The sequence below is a fragment of the Xenopus laevis genome, chromosome 4S (assembly GCF_017654675.1).
Source record: "Xenopus laevis strain J_2021 chromosome 4S, Xenopus_laevis_v10.1, whole genome shotgun sequence".
In the NCBI taxonomy this organism is placed as follows: domain Eukaryota; kingdom Metazoa; phylum Chordata; class Amphibia; order Anura; family Pipidae; genus Xenopus; species Xenopus laevis.
The window spans coordinates 14,469,526-14,483,053 of NC_054378.1; the positions used below are offsets into that span (position 1 = coordinate 14,469,526).

Here is a 13,528-nt window from a genome sequence, read left to right on the forward strand (position 1 = left end):
ACATGTTTTCCCATGACAGTATCCCTTTAAGTATAAGTTGCAAGCAATTGCATTTCTGTCTCCCTCTTGTGGTAACATGAGAGAATGACAGGAGTATTTGGACACGTAAGAACCAAGTCAATTACATGACTGTCTTGGGTTTTGATGGGGAAATTTGTTCCTAGGCAAACAGCAGTTGGTGAGATGTCCTTCTATTTATAGCCAGCTGTGTGCATTGCATGGATGCTTTTCAACATTTCATAACGTCAATATGCTGCCTTGTGCCTGAAGGCGTACATGCAACTGCAGTTCACTCAACATTGTTTTGGCATGAAATCTATTCCCTAGTCTCTTGCTGAAGAGTCTAAACCAGGGGTCCCCAACCTTTTTTTTTACCCGTGAGCCACATTCAAACGTAAAAGAGTTGGCGAGCAACACAACCATGAAAAAAGTCCCTGGGGATGCCAAATAAAGGCTGTAGGAATTTCACAGTCTCCACCCATAGTGCAGTTTTCCAGGGCTTACATTGGTTGTTCACCTTTGAGATAATGTTTAGTATGATATAGAGAGTGAAATTCTGAGACAATTTGCAATTGGTTTTCATTTTTTATCATTTACTATTTTGGAGTTATTTAGTTTTTTATTCAGCATCTCTTCAATTTGCATTTTAAGCAATCTGGTAGCTAGAGTCCAAATAACCCTAGCAACCATTCATTGATTTGAATAAGAGACTGGAATATAAATAGAAGAGGCCTGAATAGAAAGATGAGTAATAAAAATTAGCAATGACAATTCATTTGTAGCCTTGCAGAGTATTTGCTTTTTAGTAGGGATGCACCCAATCCACTATTTTGGATTTGGCCGAACCCCGGAATCCTTCGCAGAAGATTCGGCTGAATGCCGAACCGAATCTGAATCCTAATTTGCATATGCATATTATGGGTGAGAAGGGGAAAACATTTTTTACTTCCTTGTTTTGTGACAAAAAGTGACCAGATTTCCCTCCCATCCCTAATTTTATGCAAATTAGGATTCGGTTCGGCCTGACAGAAGGATTCTTCCGAATCCTGGATTCGGTGCATCCCTACTTTTAGAAGGGGTCAGCGACGCCCATTTGAGAGCTGCAAAGAGTCAGAAAAAAAAGGCAAATAAATATAAAAAATACATAATGAAAACCAATGGAAAAGTTGCTTAGAATTGGCCATTATACAACATACTAAAAGTTACCTTAAAGTTGAACCACCCCTTTAAAGCCTTGTGACTTTCCCTTATATCATGGGAATGGGAGATGGGCCAGCAGCAGCCACTTAATGGGTTTAAACTGCTATTCATTGTCTCTCTCTATAACTGCATTAATCCTCTCTGTCCCTCTCTCTGCTTTTAATAGCAAAAGTCAGCTACTCGAAGAAAGTGCGCAGCGTGTAAGATTGTGGTCCATACGCCGTGCATTGAGCAGCTGGAAAAGGTGAGAAAAGAAGCTGGTGTAATGGAAGTTTTCCTAACATGGCTTTCGGATGTCTGGCTATTTCCTACCTCTCTCTATTATTCATGTCTTGTTTTGTTATGACCACTAACAAATAAACAATGCTAAATGGCAAAAAAAAGATTGTTTTGCATGCTTTTATATATAACACAACAATTTCAAACACTGGGGAAAACTGTGTTTGCTTCTGGATTTTAAAGGATCTGCTGGGGAATATTCCCTGAACTGGTGTTTTTCTATTTTTTTTTTTTCAATGAAGAGGAGCAAAAGCCATCACAAGTAACTTTAAGGGTTAGTCCACACGAGCAGATTCGGGGAGATTTAGTCGCCTGGCGACTAATCACCTCTTCTTCTGGGCGACAATCTCCCCGACCAGCCTCCGCGTGTCTTCCCGTCCGCTATAATGAAAAGTCGCCTGCCACCCCGCCAGCGATTTACATTTTAGCCAGTGGGAAGGCTGGGGAAGGCAGTTCAGGGAGATTAGTCTGCACGAAGAAGAGATCTCCCCGAATCTGCCTGTGTGCCCTGACCCTAAAGGGATACTGTCATGGGAAAACATGTTTTTTCAAAATGCATCAGTTAATAGTGCTGCTGTAGCACAATTCTGCACTGAAATCCGTTTCTCAAAAGAGCAAACAGGTTTTTTTGTATATTTAATTTTGAAATCTGACATGGGGCTAGACATATTGTCAGTTTCCCAGCTGCCCCCAGTCATGTGACTTGTGCTCTGATAAACTTCAGTCACTCTTTACTGCTGCACTAACCACAGCAGCCCATCAGCAGAACAATGGGAAGGTAACCAGATAACAGCTCCCTGGTAGATATAAGAACAACACTCAATAGTAAAAATCCACCTCCCACTGGGACACATTGTTACATTGAGTAGGAGAAACAATAACCTGTCTGAAAGCACATGACCAGGCAAAATGACCTGAGATGCAGCATACACACCAATATTACAACTAAATAATAACTAAATTTGTTGGGTCAGAATAAGATTTTACATGGTAGAGTGAATTTTATATTTAGAAATAAAAACTACACCGTAAAAATCATGACAGAATCCCTTTAAGAGTGGGCATTCTGTTTTTGTAGCTGCCAATTCGGGCAAAGCATGCTCTGGAATAACATGATGACACTAACCTCTTCAACCAGACTTTGCAATAAACTGTCTCAAGGCCAGACCAGTCATTTAAAGGACAAGGAAAGCCTAAGTATTGGTGGTTATATGTTAGGCATCCTGCAGTGCATTAAAACAAACAAATGTGCCGACTCAAGGATCTATTTTAGTATACCTTGCATGGGAATTTTTGTTTGGGTACAAGGGATCACTGGGAAATAAAAGCTGCACCAGCCCCGAAATTCACTGAATTCACTAGAGGCTGTCATATTGTTAGAATACCACCCCATTTCCCTGTGAATTAAACTTTGTGTTCTGTTTAAACCAATCTCTAGGTCTACTAAACTAAACACCTAAGTGGCTGCACTGTTTTTAGTCTTCCTGTGTGGAGCTTTAATATGGAGGCCACTTTAGTTTATTTCTGAGAACTGCCACTGCATATTTACCTGTATAATAGCAGTTTTGTGCTGGAGTGTACAGATTAATGTATTCAACCAGCAACATTTCAGATATTCTGAACGTCTTATCCAGGTGGGAGGCAGTGATTGCTTGATTAGCTCTCAAAGGTTGAAACACATATTTTCTTTTAGAGAATGCCTCGCACACAGGAAGCAATATTGCGGCCCATACCCAAAAATAGAAATGGTTCGGCTGTGTGTCTTGTGCACACAAGTTACTACAGTATATGTGATGGAACTCTGTTGTCATTTATGTAAGTTCAATTAAATGATTGTAAAACATTATAAATTTGAATTTTTCAATCCTCAGATAAACTTCCGGTGTAAGCCTTCATTTAGAGAGTCTGGTTCTCGCAATATTCGGGAGGTAAGTACTGAATCTTATGTTGTGGTCTTTCCATCAAGCCCAAAATTCAAGTGGCAAAGAGGACTATGGTGGCTGTTGCACAACTACAACTACCTGCATCAGCAGAGGATGCTGGGAGATACCTTACCTGTGAATGAATGTGAGTCAAGCAAGATTTTAAAGGAACAGGAACACCAAAATATTAGTTCTTTAAAGTAATAAAAATATAATGTACTGTTGTGCTGAATTGGTAAAACTGGTGTGTTTGCGTCAGAAACGCTGCAATAGTTTATACAAACAAGCTGCTGTGTAGCCATGGGGGCAGCCATTCAAGCACAGGATACTCGGTAGATAACAGATAAGTACTACTATAGTTTATATAAACACGCTTCTGTGTAGCCATGGGGGCAGCCATTCAAAGCTGAAAAAGGAGAAAAGGCATAGGATTCACAGCAGATAACAGATAATCTCTGTAGTATACAATGGGATTCTTCAGAACATATATGTTATCTACTGTGTATCCTGTGCTTGAATGGCTGCCCCCATAGCTACACAGCAGCTTGTTTATATAAACTATAGTAGTACTTATCTGTTATCTACTGTGTATCCTGTGCTTGAATGGTTGCCCCCATGGCTACACAGCAGCTTGTTTATATAAACTATATTAGTACTTATCTGTTATCTACTGTGTATCCTGTGCTTGAATGGCTGCCCCCATGGCTACACAGCAGCTTGTTTATATAAACTATAGTAGTACTTATCTGTTATCTACTGTGTATCCTGTGCTTGGATGGCTGCCCCCACACAGCAGCTTGTTTATATAAACTATAGTAGTGTTTCTGAAGCAAATGCACCAGTGCATGGCAACAGTACATTATATTGTCATTCCTTTACAACACTTTCATTTTTTGGTGTTACTGTTCGTTAAAAGCTTCCTCCAACCCATTAGTTTGCATTTTAGGGTAGGTCTATAATAAAGTGCAAATTGCTGGCTGGTAGTCGAATTTAGCTGACAGGCAGTGGTGGGGGACGAGAATAATCATAGTGAGAGATAGATTTGCATGTGGTTTCCATGTGACATCCTAAAAACAAATAGGGGTGCAATTGTTGGAACAGCTGATTAGAACAGGCCAGAGCTGTGGTAACCCCTTCCTGGCAGTCATATTGCATCCAGAGTGCATGTCATCATTATCTTCTATTGACTAGCCATTATGTGACACTTTCCTGGAAACAATATATTTATCTCCAGTACTGATGATAAATAGTGAGCTTGCCAGTATTGGCTTTAGTACACCGTCAGTATTTCTCAGGGTTACGCAGATGCAAATCAGCATGTAAATTACCAGGTGCTTTGCACGACATCAGGAGACCCTGCATGGAGGTTTGTTAAATGTTATTCTGTCATGGCCTTTGTTTTAAGTTCCCCTTTCTGCTTCCTTGACAGCCGGTAATTGTTCGGCATCATTGGGTTCACCGGAGGCGACAAGCGGGAAAATGTCGACAGTGTGGGAAGGTGAGCGAGATGCTTCTCGGGAAACCTGGAAACCCTACCCTTTTATATATCCCACTTTGGGATTGTGCGGTGGGGGTACTTCTTGTTTTTTTATGACTATAACACACACAGGATCCTAGTGGGCCTTCGCCAAGGGCAACACCAAGCCACTCTTTCCTATAGTGTTTCCTTTTTAAAGGGGAACTATCACAAAAAACTTAAAAACCTTTTCTAAATGTAAAGGAGAAGGAAATGGGTTAAAGTAAGCTTTATTAGAAAGGTCTATATAAATACACCAGTAAACCCTCAGTAATGCTGTTCTGAGTCCTCTGTGATAAGAAACACAGCATTTCTTTCCTTCTATTGTGTACACATGGGCTTCTGTATCAGACTTCCTGTTTTCAGCTAGGGCTAGGGCTTGAGCATGCTCAGTTTGCTCTTCTCCCTCCCTCCCCTCCTCCCCTCTATGCCCAGAGCTACCAGTGAGCAGGGAGAGACTTAGGCAGGAAGTGATGTCACACCAAGCTAGTATGGCAGCTGCTATCCTAAACAAACAAAGAGAGTTTCTAGGGCTGTTTCTGCAAAATGAATAGAGCATTCTAGCTTGCACTACTGTGGCTAATCTATTGACAATAAACTGCTTTGGTAACTTTTCTTCTCCTTTAATGAACAAAAAAAATGTTGTCCCGTTTTCATGCTCCCTCTCCCAGCTGTCTGTCTTTAATCTCTCTTCATCCGGGGTCAGATTTTAATTAACAGGTACAGGTTCAGATTAAATAAAGTAGAAAAAGAACAAATCAGACTATGTTCTGGCCATGGCCACAATCTAGGGATGCACCGAATTCCTTTTTTGGATTCGGAGATCCCCCGAATCCTCTGTGAAGGATTTGGCCATATACCGAACTGAATCTGAACCTTAATTTGCAAATCAGTGAAGGGGAGGGAAGCATTTTTTTTTACTTCCTTGTTTTGTGACGAAAAATCACATGATTTTAAGGATTTGGATTCGGTTCGGCCAGGCACAAAGATTCGGTTGAATCCAAATCCTGCTGAAAATGGCTGAATCCTGGCCAAATACAGAACTAAATCCTGGATTTGGTGCATCCCATCCACAATCACATGAAAGTTATGTCTGGCGAATAGCAGTGATAGTCGCCCGTTGATATCGTCATATAGGCAATACATTGCAGAGGTATTGTCATTGGCCGACAGAAACCTTCTAACCTGTCCGATCACCATGCACGAAAAATGTTGGGACGATCCACACACAGTCATATGAAACTTTGATTCATACTACTATATCTTACATCATCTTGGCAGACGGGGCTTCCTTTCCTAGCAAATTTATTAGCGCTCACTCAAATAACTGACTCCTGCACTAAGACATCTTCTAGGCAAAGGCACAATCAGAATCTGACTCCTGCATGAAGAGTGAATGAAGAGATACCAATAGCTTAGAAAGGCAAACTTTTTTAATTCACAAACAGTACAGCATTTTTAATAGTGTATTTATTTTTTTTCACTGAGGTGAAGCTTATATTACATTTTCATTTTCACAATAGTCCCCCTGTAAATCTTGTGAGAATGTACAGTTCTGTCTGACACTGGCTTTTAACATTTGGCCTATTTCTTGTTTTAGGGGTTCCAGCAAAAATTTGCCTTTCACAGCAAAGAGATTGTTGCAATCAGCTGCTCGTGGTGCAAACAGGCTGTGAGTTGGACCTGGGAATACCCACCAAAGTTGTTCTCTCTCTCTCTCTCTCTCTCTCCTGCTAATTTGTGTCTCTCTTGCCCATACACCTGTAAATGTCCTAAAACACTACTTTTGTTTTTCCTTTTTCCCCTCGCGCTTTTAGTATCACAGCAAAGTATCTTGCTTCATGTTCCACCATATAGAAGAACCATGCTCTTTAGGGGTTCACGCTGCTGTCATTGTGCCTCCCACATGGATTATTCGGGCTCGTCGACCACAGGTAGGCTGAGTGCCATTCTCAGTTGCCCAGCGCTGCATATCTGTTTCTGTTGCTGTCTTAGTATTGCTTTTATTCCTTGCAGAGTTCCCTCAAGTCCAGTAAGAAGAAAAAGAGGCCGTCATTTAAAAGGAAACTCAGCAAGAAAGCATCCGAGGTGAATGGAAAGACCCTGTATTGTACATTATTAATCAAGATGGTCCTCTGTAAACAGCGATGGTGCTGTAATACTAGGATGGTGTGTAAAACTGTTGCTTGTAATGGATTGTTACTTCCCTTAGGAACCCAGGCAGCGGCCGTTTATCATCAGACCAGGACCATGTCCCTTAATGAAACCCGTACTCGTTTTTGTAAATCCCAAAAGTGGTGGAAATCAAGTGAGTGCCCGCTCCCTACACTGCTCTTTTCACTTTATCATGGTTTATTGTCCCTAGTTGTGGGTTTTAGTCATGTTAGCAGTTTTGTTGGATTGATCTGACTGTAGGGAAATCTAATTTGAACCTCCTCCTTCACTGCTTTATCCTTTCTTCTTTCCTTGACCATCATTTTCCTTCCTTATTACTACTTTGTCTTTTTCACCTCTGTCTCTTTCAGTTACCCCCCCCCCCCATTTCACCTAAATACCTATCTGCAACTCTCTCTCTTATTACTTTCCTTTCCCAGTCTTCTCATTTGCCATCATTATGTTTGTTTATCTCTTATCCCTTGCTGTCTTTTGTCACATATCTCTCCTTCCTATTACCCACTCTACATCTCTTCCCTCTTTGCTCCTCTTCCTCTTAAGTGTTCTTTCTGCTTCCTCTTTAGGGTAAGGCCAGACGAGGAGATTCGGGGAGATTTTGTAGCCTGGCGACTTATCGCCACGTCTTTTGCGCGACTATCTCCCCGAACTGCCTCAGCGTCTTTTCCCCATAGGCTACAGCGCAAAATCGCCTGCGCTAATGCACACGCGGCGATGCGTTTTCAATAGTTGCCCAAAGTTGCCTCCTTGATCTATAGACTCCTTCACTTCAATCCCGCTTGGGTTAAACCTATTAAAATGGCCATGCATGGGCAGATTAAAGCTGCCTATATCTGTCCTTTAGACTGATTCGGCATCTCATTTGGCCGTGTATGGGGGCTTTGGGTTTCCCTGATCAAGCCCCGATCTATCTATGGCCAAAAATCGTCCAGATATCGATCTGGCAGGTTTAATTTTCTATGTGATTGAGAACCACATCAGCTAGTTGATGCGGTCATCACCCAGTTGTCGCCCATTCCTTCGTTATAATCTGATTGGCCCTAGGGCTGAACAATCGGATTAACTTGATATCGCCCTGCAGTTGGTGGCCATATCGGGGAAAGATCCGCTTGTTTGGTGACTTTGCCAAACGAGCGGATCTTATTGTTTATGGCCACCTTTAGTTTGCACTTTTTCCCCTTGTAGCTGTACAAACACCAACAGATAAACAGGACAATGTATATATTTTTATTAAAAAAGACATGTACAGTTTAAATAATATGTATTATAATGTATGTTAAATACTGTCATTTATCTTTCTATCTGTCACACAGGGAGTCAAAATCCTTCAGTCCTTTATGTGGTATCTGAACCCTCGTCAAGTGTTTGATCTGAGCCAGGGTGGTCCAAAGGAAGCGTAAGTATAAAAGTGCATGGCTCGTCCAAGCCAGGTCACATTATATAGCAGGCAGCTGGGCACTGCTGTAATGAGGCTCATGCAAAGTGCAGAATTTACAGTCCATGCACAGTCAATACACCCATTCACCCTTTTCTACCAGCAACAGCTTCCCATTCATTTGAAAGGAAAATGTGCTGCCTATGATACTGCCAGCAATGGCTGATTGCGGGAGTTTTTTACAGAAGCTGTGTATTTGGTGCCAGCCTTTGTAACATAACCGTACTTTTTGCAGAGATGATGTTAAATGGGGATCAAAATCCAAAAAATTAATTGATATAAATTTACTCAGAGTTCTTCTCTGAGAACTTTTGATATTTACTTTCATTTTCATTGTTTATCAGTCAGTGACAATGCAGTGCATAGACAGAGTTGCTGACCCATTTTACTTTTTAAGAGAGCTGTTAAACTGAAATCCTAGTGTTGGCAGTATAAAACTGCAGAAATGGGTCAGCGGTATATAAACACAAGGATATAAAAATAAATAAACTATGGCTTGCTGTGCCAAAATGGGCACACAATTGCGGGAATTAAAACACCTTACGGAAACCTCATCCACCGTCTTGCACTCATCTATACTATTCCAAGTTTTCCAGCTGTACCTATTATGGAGTATAATACAAAAACACAACAGGTGCAGCGCTATATCAAACACTGTCTAGACCAGGCAATAAATAAAGTAGTCCCTTTGCATGTGGCACCTGTTTATTTATGATCTGTTGTTTAAATGCTGCCGTTTACTTGGCAGACCAAGTCCTATTGCAAATGGGACATTCTGCTTTGCAAGGCAACTTCTGTCTGCTATGCAATGTATTTATTTTACTATCAACAATTTAGAATAATCCCAGTAGGAAGGTGGCTTTGGTTGCTTTGTCACCCTTACTGGAGGAGATTAAGCGAGGCTGATAAAATATCCTGTCTGCCATTGCCCTTGGGTTGCACTGATTTGTGTGCAGCAAAATCACAGGCACAAAACTTTGTTGTTCTGGTATCTGCCAAAACATTTTGGATTTTGGCAAAGAATGTTGCACTTTGGGTACAAACCATGGCTTTTTGCACTACATATTCCCTGTGATCTCATCCTACCCCTTTCTTTTGTCCTCTTGGCAGGTTAGAAATGTATCGAAAGGTCCCTTCTCTGCGCATCTTGGCCTGCGGTGGAGATGGCACTGTGAGTCCCCTTTGGGCTAAATATTTTTTATTCTCCCTGTGTTATTAATGATTGTGTCTCACACGCCCCTTACCTGCATATGCTCCACTGTGCTCTACTTGCTGTTCCTGCTCTAATTGTCTCGCTTATCCCATGAGATTTTTTTTAAATTGACTCATGTCTCTGTTTTTTGCCTGGTCCTATCTTCCCATAGGTTGGATGGATCCTTTCTGCTCTGGACCAACTGCGCCTTTTCCCTCCTCCACCTGTTGCCATCCTACCTCTTGGGACAGGGAATGACCTTGCCAGAACACTCAACTGGGGTGGGGTAAGTAACTTGCCTCCGAAATACTTTCATCTACTAAATCATATGCTGCCAGGAAGCCTGTACTTTTTCCTGCGAAATTCTATGACACCATTTATTCTATTTCTATGCACATGCTTCTGCATTGGAAGTACAGGTGTGGGACCTGTTATCCAGAATGCTCAGGACCTGGGGTTTTCCAGATAATGGATCTTTCCGTAATTTGGATCTCCATACCTTGTTTATTAGAAAATCATGTAAACATAAAATAAACCCAATGGGCTGGTTTTGCTTTCAATAAGGATTAATTATATCTTAGTTTGGCTAAAGTACACGGTACTGTTTTATTATATTGGAGAAAATGCTATTTATTTTTAAAAAATTGGATTATTTGATTGTAATGGAGACTATGGGAGACAGCCTTTCCGTAATTCAGAGCTTTCTGGATAATGGGTTTCCGGATAACAGATCCCATACCTGTAGAAAAGGTATAGTTACCCTAAATTATTATTAACATGTATTTATATAGCGCCAACATATTGCGTAGCACTGTAAATACAACTATTCAAGGCTGTCCATTGGACCTGGGAGTTGTAGACCAGCAGTATCTACAGGGCTATATTCTTTTGACAGACTGTAAAACAGGGGTCTTCAACCTTAATTACCCGTGAACCACATACAGATGTAAAAAGTGTTGGCAATATTCCTGTGTGGTGCTGTTGGCCATTTGGTAACCCTTATGTGGACTGAAAGCCTACAATAGACTCTGTTTGGCAGTTCACCTGGTTTAAGGCAACCAAAACTTGCCTCCAAGCCTGCAATTCAAAAATAGCGCCTGGTTTGAAGCCACTGTGAGCAACATCCAAGGGGTTGGTGAGCGGTCCACTTGTTGGGGACCACTGCTCTAAAATATGAGGGTGTAGTATTGGCTTACTGCAAAAGCTTATTGTCGCAATAGTTAATTGCTTATAAAAAAAACAGGGGAGGGGGGTTCTGCCATATTGCTTGCTATGGCTAGAGCAAGAATCTCTAATAGCTACAGATGGCTGGTAATGTTTTAGTCAAGTCTGTAAGTAATGCCTCACATGTTATGGTGTACAAAGTGGCATTTTATGGAATTGTCTGAGCTCTCCATCTATTTCCTTACATGACACACCCTGTTGAAAGGAATTACAAACAAAAGTCTACCTTATTATAAATAGCCTTCGTTTTGTCATTTACCTGATTTAATCTCACACCTTCATATTTGTTTCTTCCTTTTTAGGGCTACACAGATGAGCCAATCTCTAAAATCTTAAACCATGTGGAGGAGGGGATGGTTGTCCAGTTAGATCGGTGGAACCTGGTAGTGGAGAGAAACCACGAAGCTTGGGAAGATGATAAGGGGGATGGTGCCACAGATAGGGTGAGAGTTGGAGAGTCATTGGTGAAACTGTAATTTGGGGAGAGTACAAAATGATCACAAGAGCTGGCTTGGGTTTGGTACATAAAATCTTTGGTATCTTAGTGATGTTGACAGATCCACATAATATCCCTCTGTGTACCTTCATTAAAAAGCATCCAACTACATACGTTCCCATAGCTTAATGGCTGCTTGTGATATATGTCTGTCTGTAAGATAGCTTCAGGAGCTTATGTGGTTATTGGGGCAAAATTGGCACTGGTATGTATGGTATCATAAGGATGCTATGGAACATCCAATCTTCGTTTGGATCATAGTTGACTTGTCAAACATTTCATGAGCTGGTGCAACTTTCGGTGCCTGCATGGTGCATCAGCCACAGCACCTGCTTGCTATAAATTGGATTGAACAATATTTATCTCTTCTACCCAATCATTCGGGTAACACAAAGTTCACACCACACATGGCCACCTATTCCCTGCAGCCACAGATTCCTGTTTCTGTCCTTTATTCTGTACAGTGCACGACCCATTTTGATATATAATGCTTCAAAATATTTCTCCTTTATTCACTGCATTGGGTAGTGCGTGCAAGCTTTCCGTCATGGTGCTAACTTGCACAAATTTAGCACCCAGTATAATATTTAAAATCAAGGGGTGGTTCACCTTTGAATTTACTTCAGTAAACTTTTTTTTACTTAATTAATTGTACTGTTGCTTGTTTTCACTTACACTGTGCTCTTTGCCTTACAGCTACCACTGGACGTATTCAATAACTACTTCAGTCTGGGGTTTGATGCCCACGTCACACTGGAATTCCATGAGTCCCGAGGTACATTGCTGTCTTCCTGTGTTTTGTGTGCAGCCAAATCCAAGGGCCACTGTTACCATTGTCCGTGTTGGTTATTTATTTCAACTTCCAATGGGTACCAGCCATGGGTGAGGTCTTTGGGTGCCAGCATGAAATGCTGAAGTGGGAAACAATAATAATAATTCTTACAGTAATAAAGAAAAGTAGCTAGGCAAGTGTGGGAACCTTTGACTTTTCCCACTATATTTCCAGACAATGCTGACTCATACAGAGCAGTAAGTCCTTTATCCTGTTACAGATATGGGGCAAATAAACACTTTTTTTTTCTTTTTCGCAGAGAACCTGTGATATAAAGCAAGTTACTGTATAACACATTTGGTTGGGGGGCCTGTGCAATGTGATGATGTATATAGTGAGGGGGCTAAAGAATTGCTTATCTGGTCAGCTGATAATCTGTGCTTTATGTTTGATCCTTTTCCCACCCTCAGAGGCAAATCCTGAGAAATTTAACAGCCGCTTCCGTAACAAGATGTTCTATGCGGGGGTGAGTGTTGATTCAGCTGACTGCAGTCATACTGTTGCTTAATCATAGCCTTAGCACTGAAAGCATTGCTCTACCCTTACCTCTCCAGTTTAGGGTTCATTGATGCTCATCTTTACTTCCACTGCCTCCTATTCTAACTGTGCACGTGTAACATGGCCATAACAGTGCATGGACCTCCATACTGTATACATACTTTTACCCAGGGGGCCAATGGGTTGGATACATATGAGCTCAGCATATGTATGGCCTTGTTTACCTGCAGATATGATTACAAGTTGCTCCCTGCACTCTCTTTCAGAATGTTTGAATGCATATTCTATTTATGCACTGTCCTCAATGCGTCTAATATGCATGACTCACGAAAATATATACACACTGCTGTTTTGCTGCTGTCATTAGTTCACTCTTGTCTTACCTTGTTGATAGTCATGCTTTTGCCATAGTCTGTGTCCTTCCTGGTATACTTCCGTTGTAATCTGATGTATCATGTTCTTCTATTCCAGAACAGCACACTGTTAATTCTCTTGTTTTCTTTGTTTTTTTTTACAGACCGCGTTTTCAGACTTCTTCACTGGCAGCTCCAGGGACCTGTCTAAACACATCAGGGTGGTGGTGAGTATTAGGCCGACAGTTTTATGTCTTCCTTTTATTTTATTTGGTTGCTTCCTTAGTGGTTAGCCAGTTCTTTATTGATTGTGTTCTGTTTTCTGATTACCCTTCGCCCAAAAGAAATGGTATAAATGGTGCCGTTCTGTAGAGCAGCAGCGACTGGAGAAATAAAGAACAAGTTATGA

General features: G+C 41.2%; 1 protein-coding gene across 6 annotated transcripts in view; it reads left to right on the forward strand.

Annotated features, from left to right (window-relative positions):
* LOC108715243 (diacylglycerol kinase zeta) overlaps positions 1-13,528 on the forward strand; it is a 104,427-nt gene that overhangs the window by 67,577 nt on the left and 23,322 nt on the right. For all 6 annotated transcript variants that reach the window (XM_041560953.1, XM_018260222.2, XM_018260220.2 and 3 more), the window contains 14 exons: positions 1,367-1,444; positions 3,351-3,407; positions 4,831-4,899; positions 6,518-6,589; positions 6,735-6,851; positions 6,934-7,005; positions 7,130-7,225; positions 8,403-8,485; positions 9,635-9,695; positions 9,889-10,002; positions 11,243-11,383; positions 12,133-12,211; positions 12,679-12,734; positions 13,284-13,346. In XM_041560953.1, the coding sequence (XP_041416887.1) occupies positions 1,367-1,444; positions 3,351-3,407; positions 4,831-4,899; positions 6,518-6,589; positions 6,735-6,851; positions 6,934-7,005; positions 7,130-7,225; positions 8,403-8,485; positions 9,635-9,695; positions 9,889-10,002; positions 11,243-11,383; positions 12,133-12,211; positions 12,679-12,734; positions 13,284-13,346 (1,158 nt within the window). The remainder of the gene's footprint in view (positions 1-1,366; positions 1,445-3,350; positions 3,408-4,830; positions 4,900-6,517; positions 6,590-6,734; positions 6,852-6,933; positions 7,006-7,129; positions 7,226-8,402; positions 8,486-9,634; positions 9,696-9,888; positions 10,003-11,242; positions 11,384-12,132; positions 12,212-12,678; positions 12,735-13,283; positions 13,347-13,528) is intronic.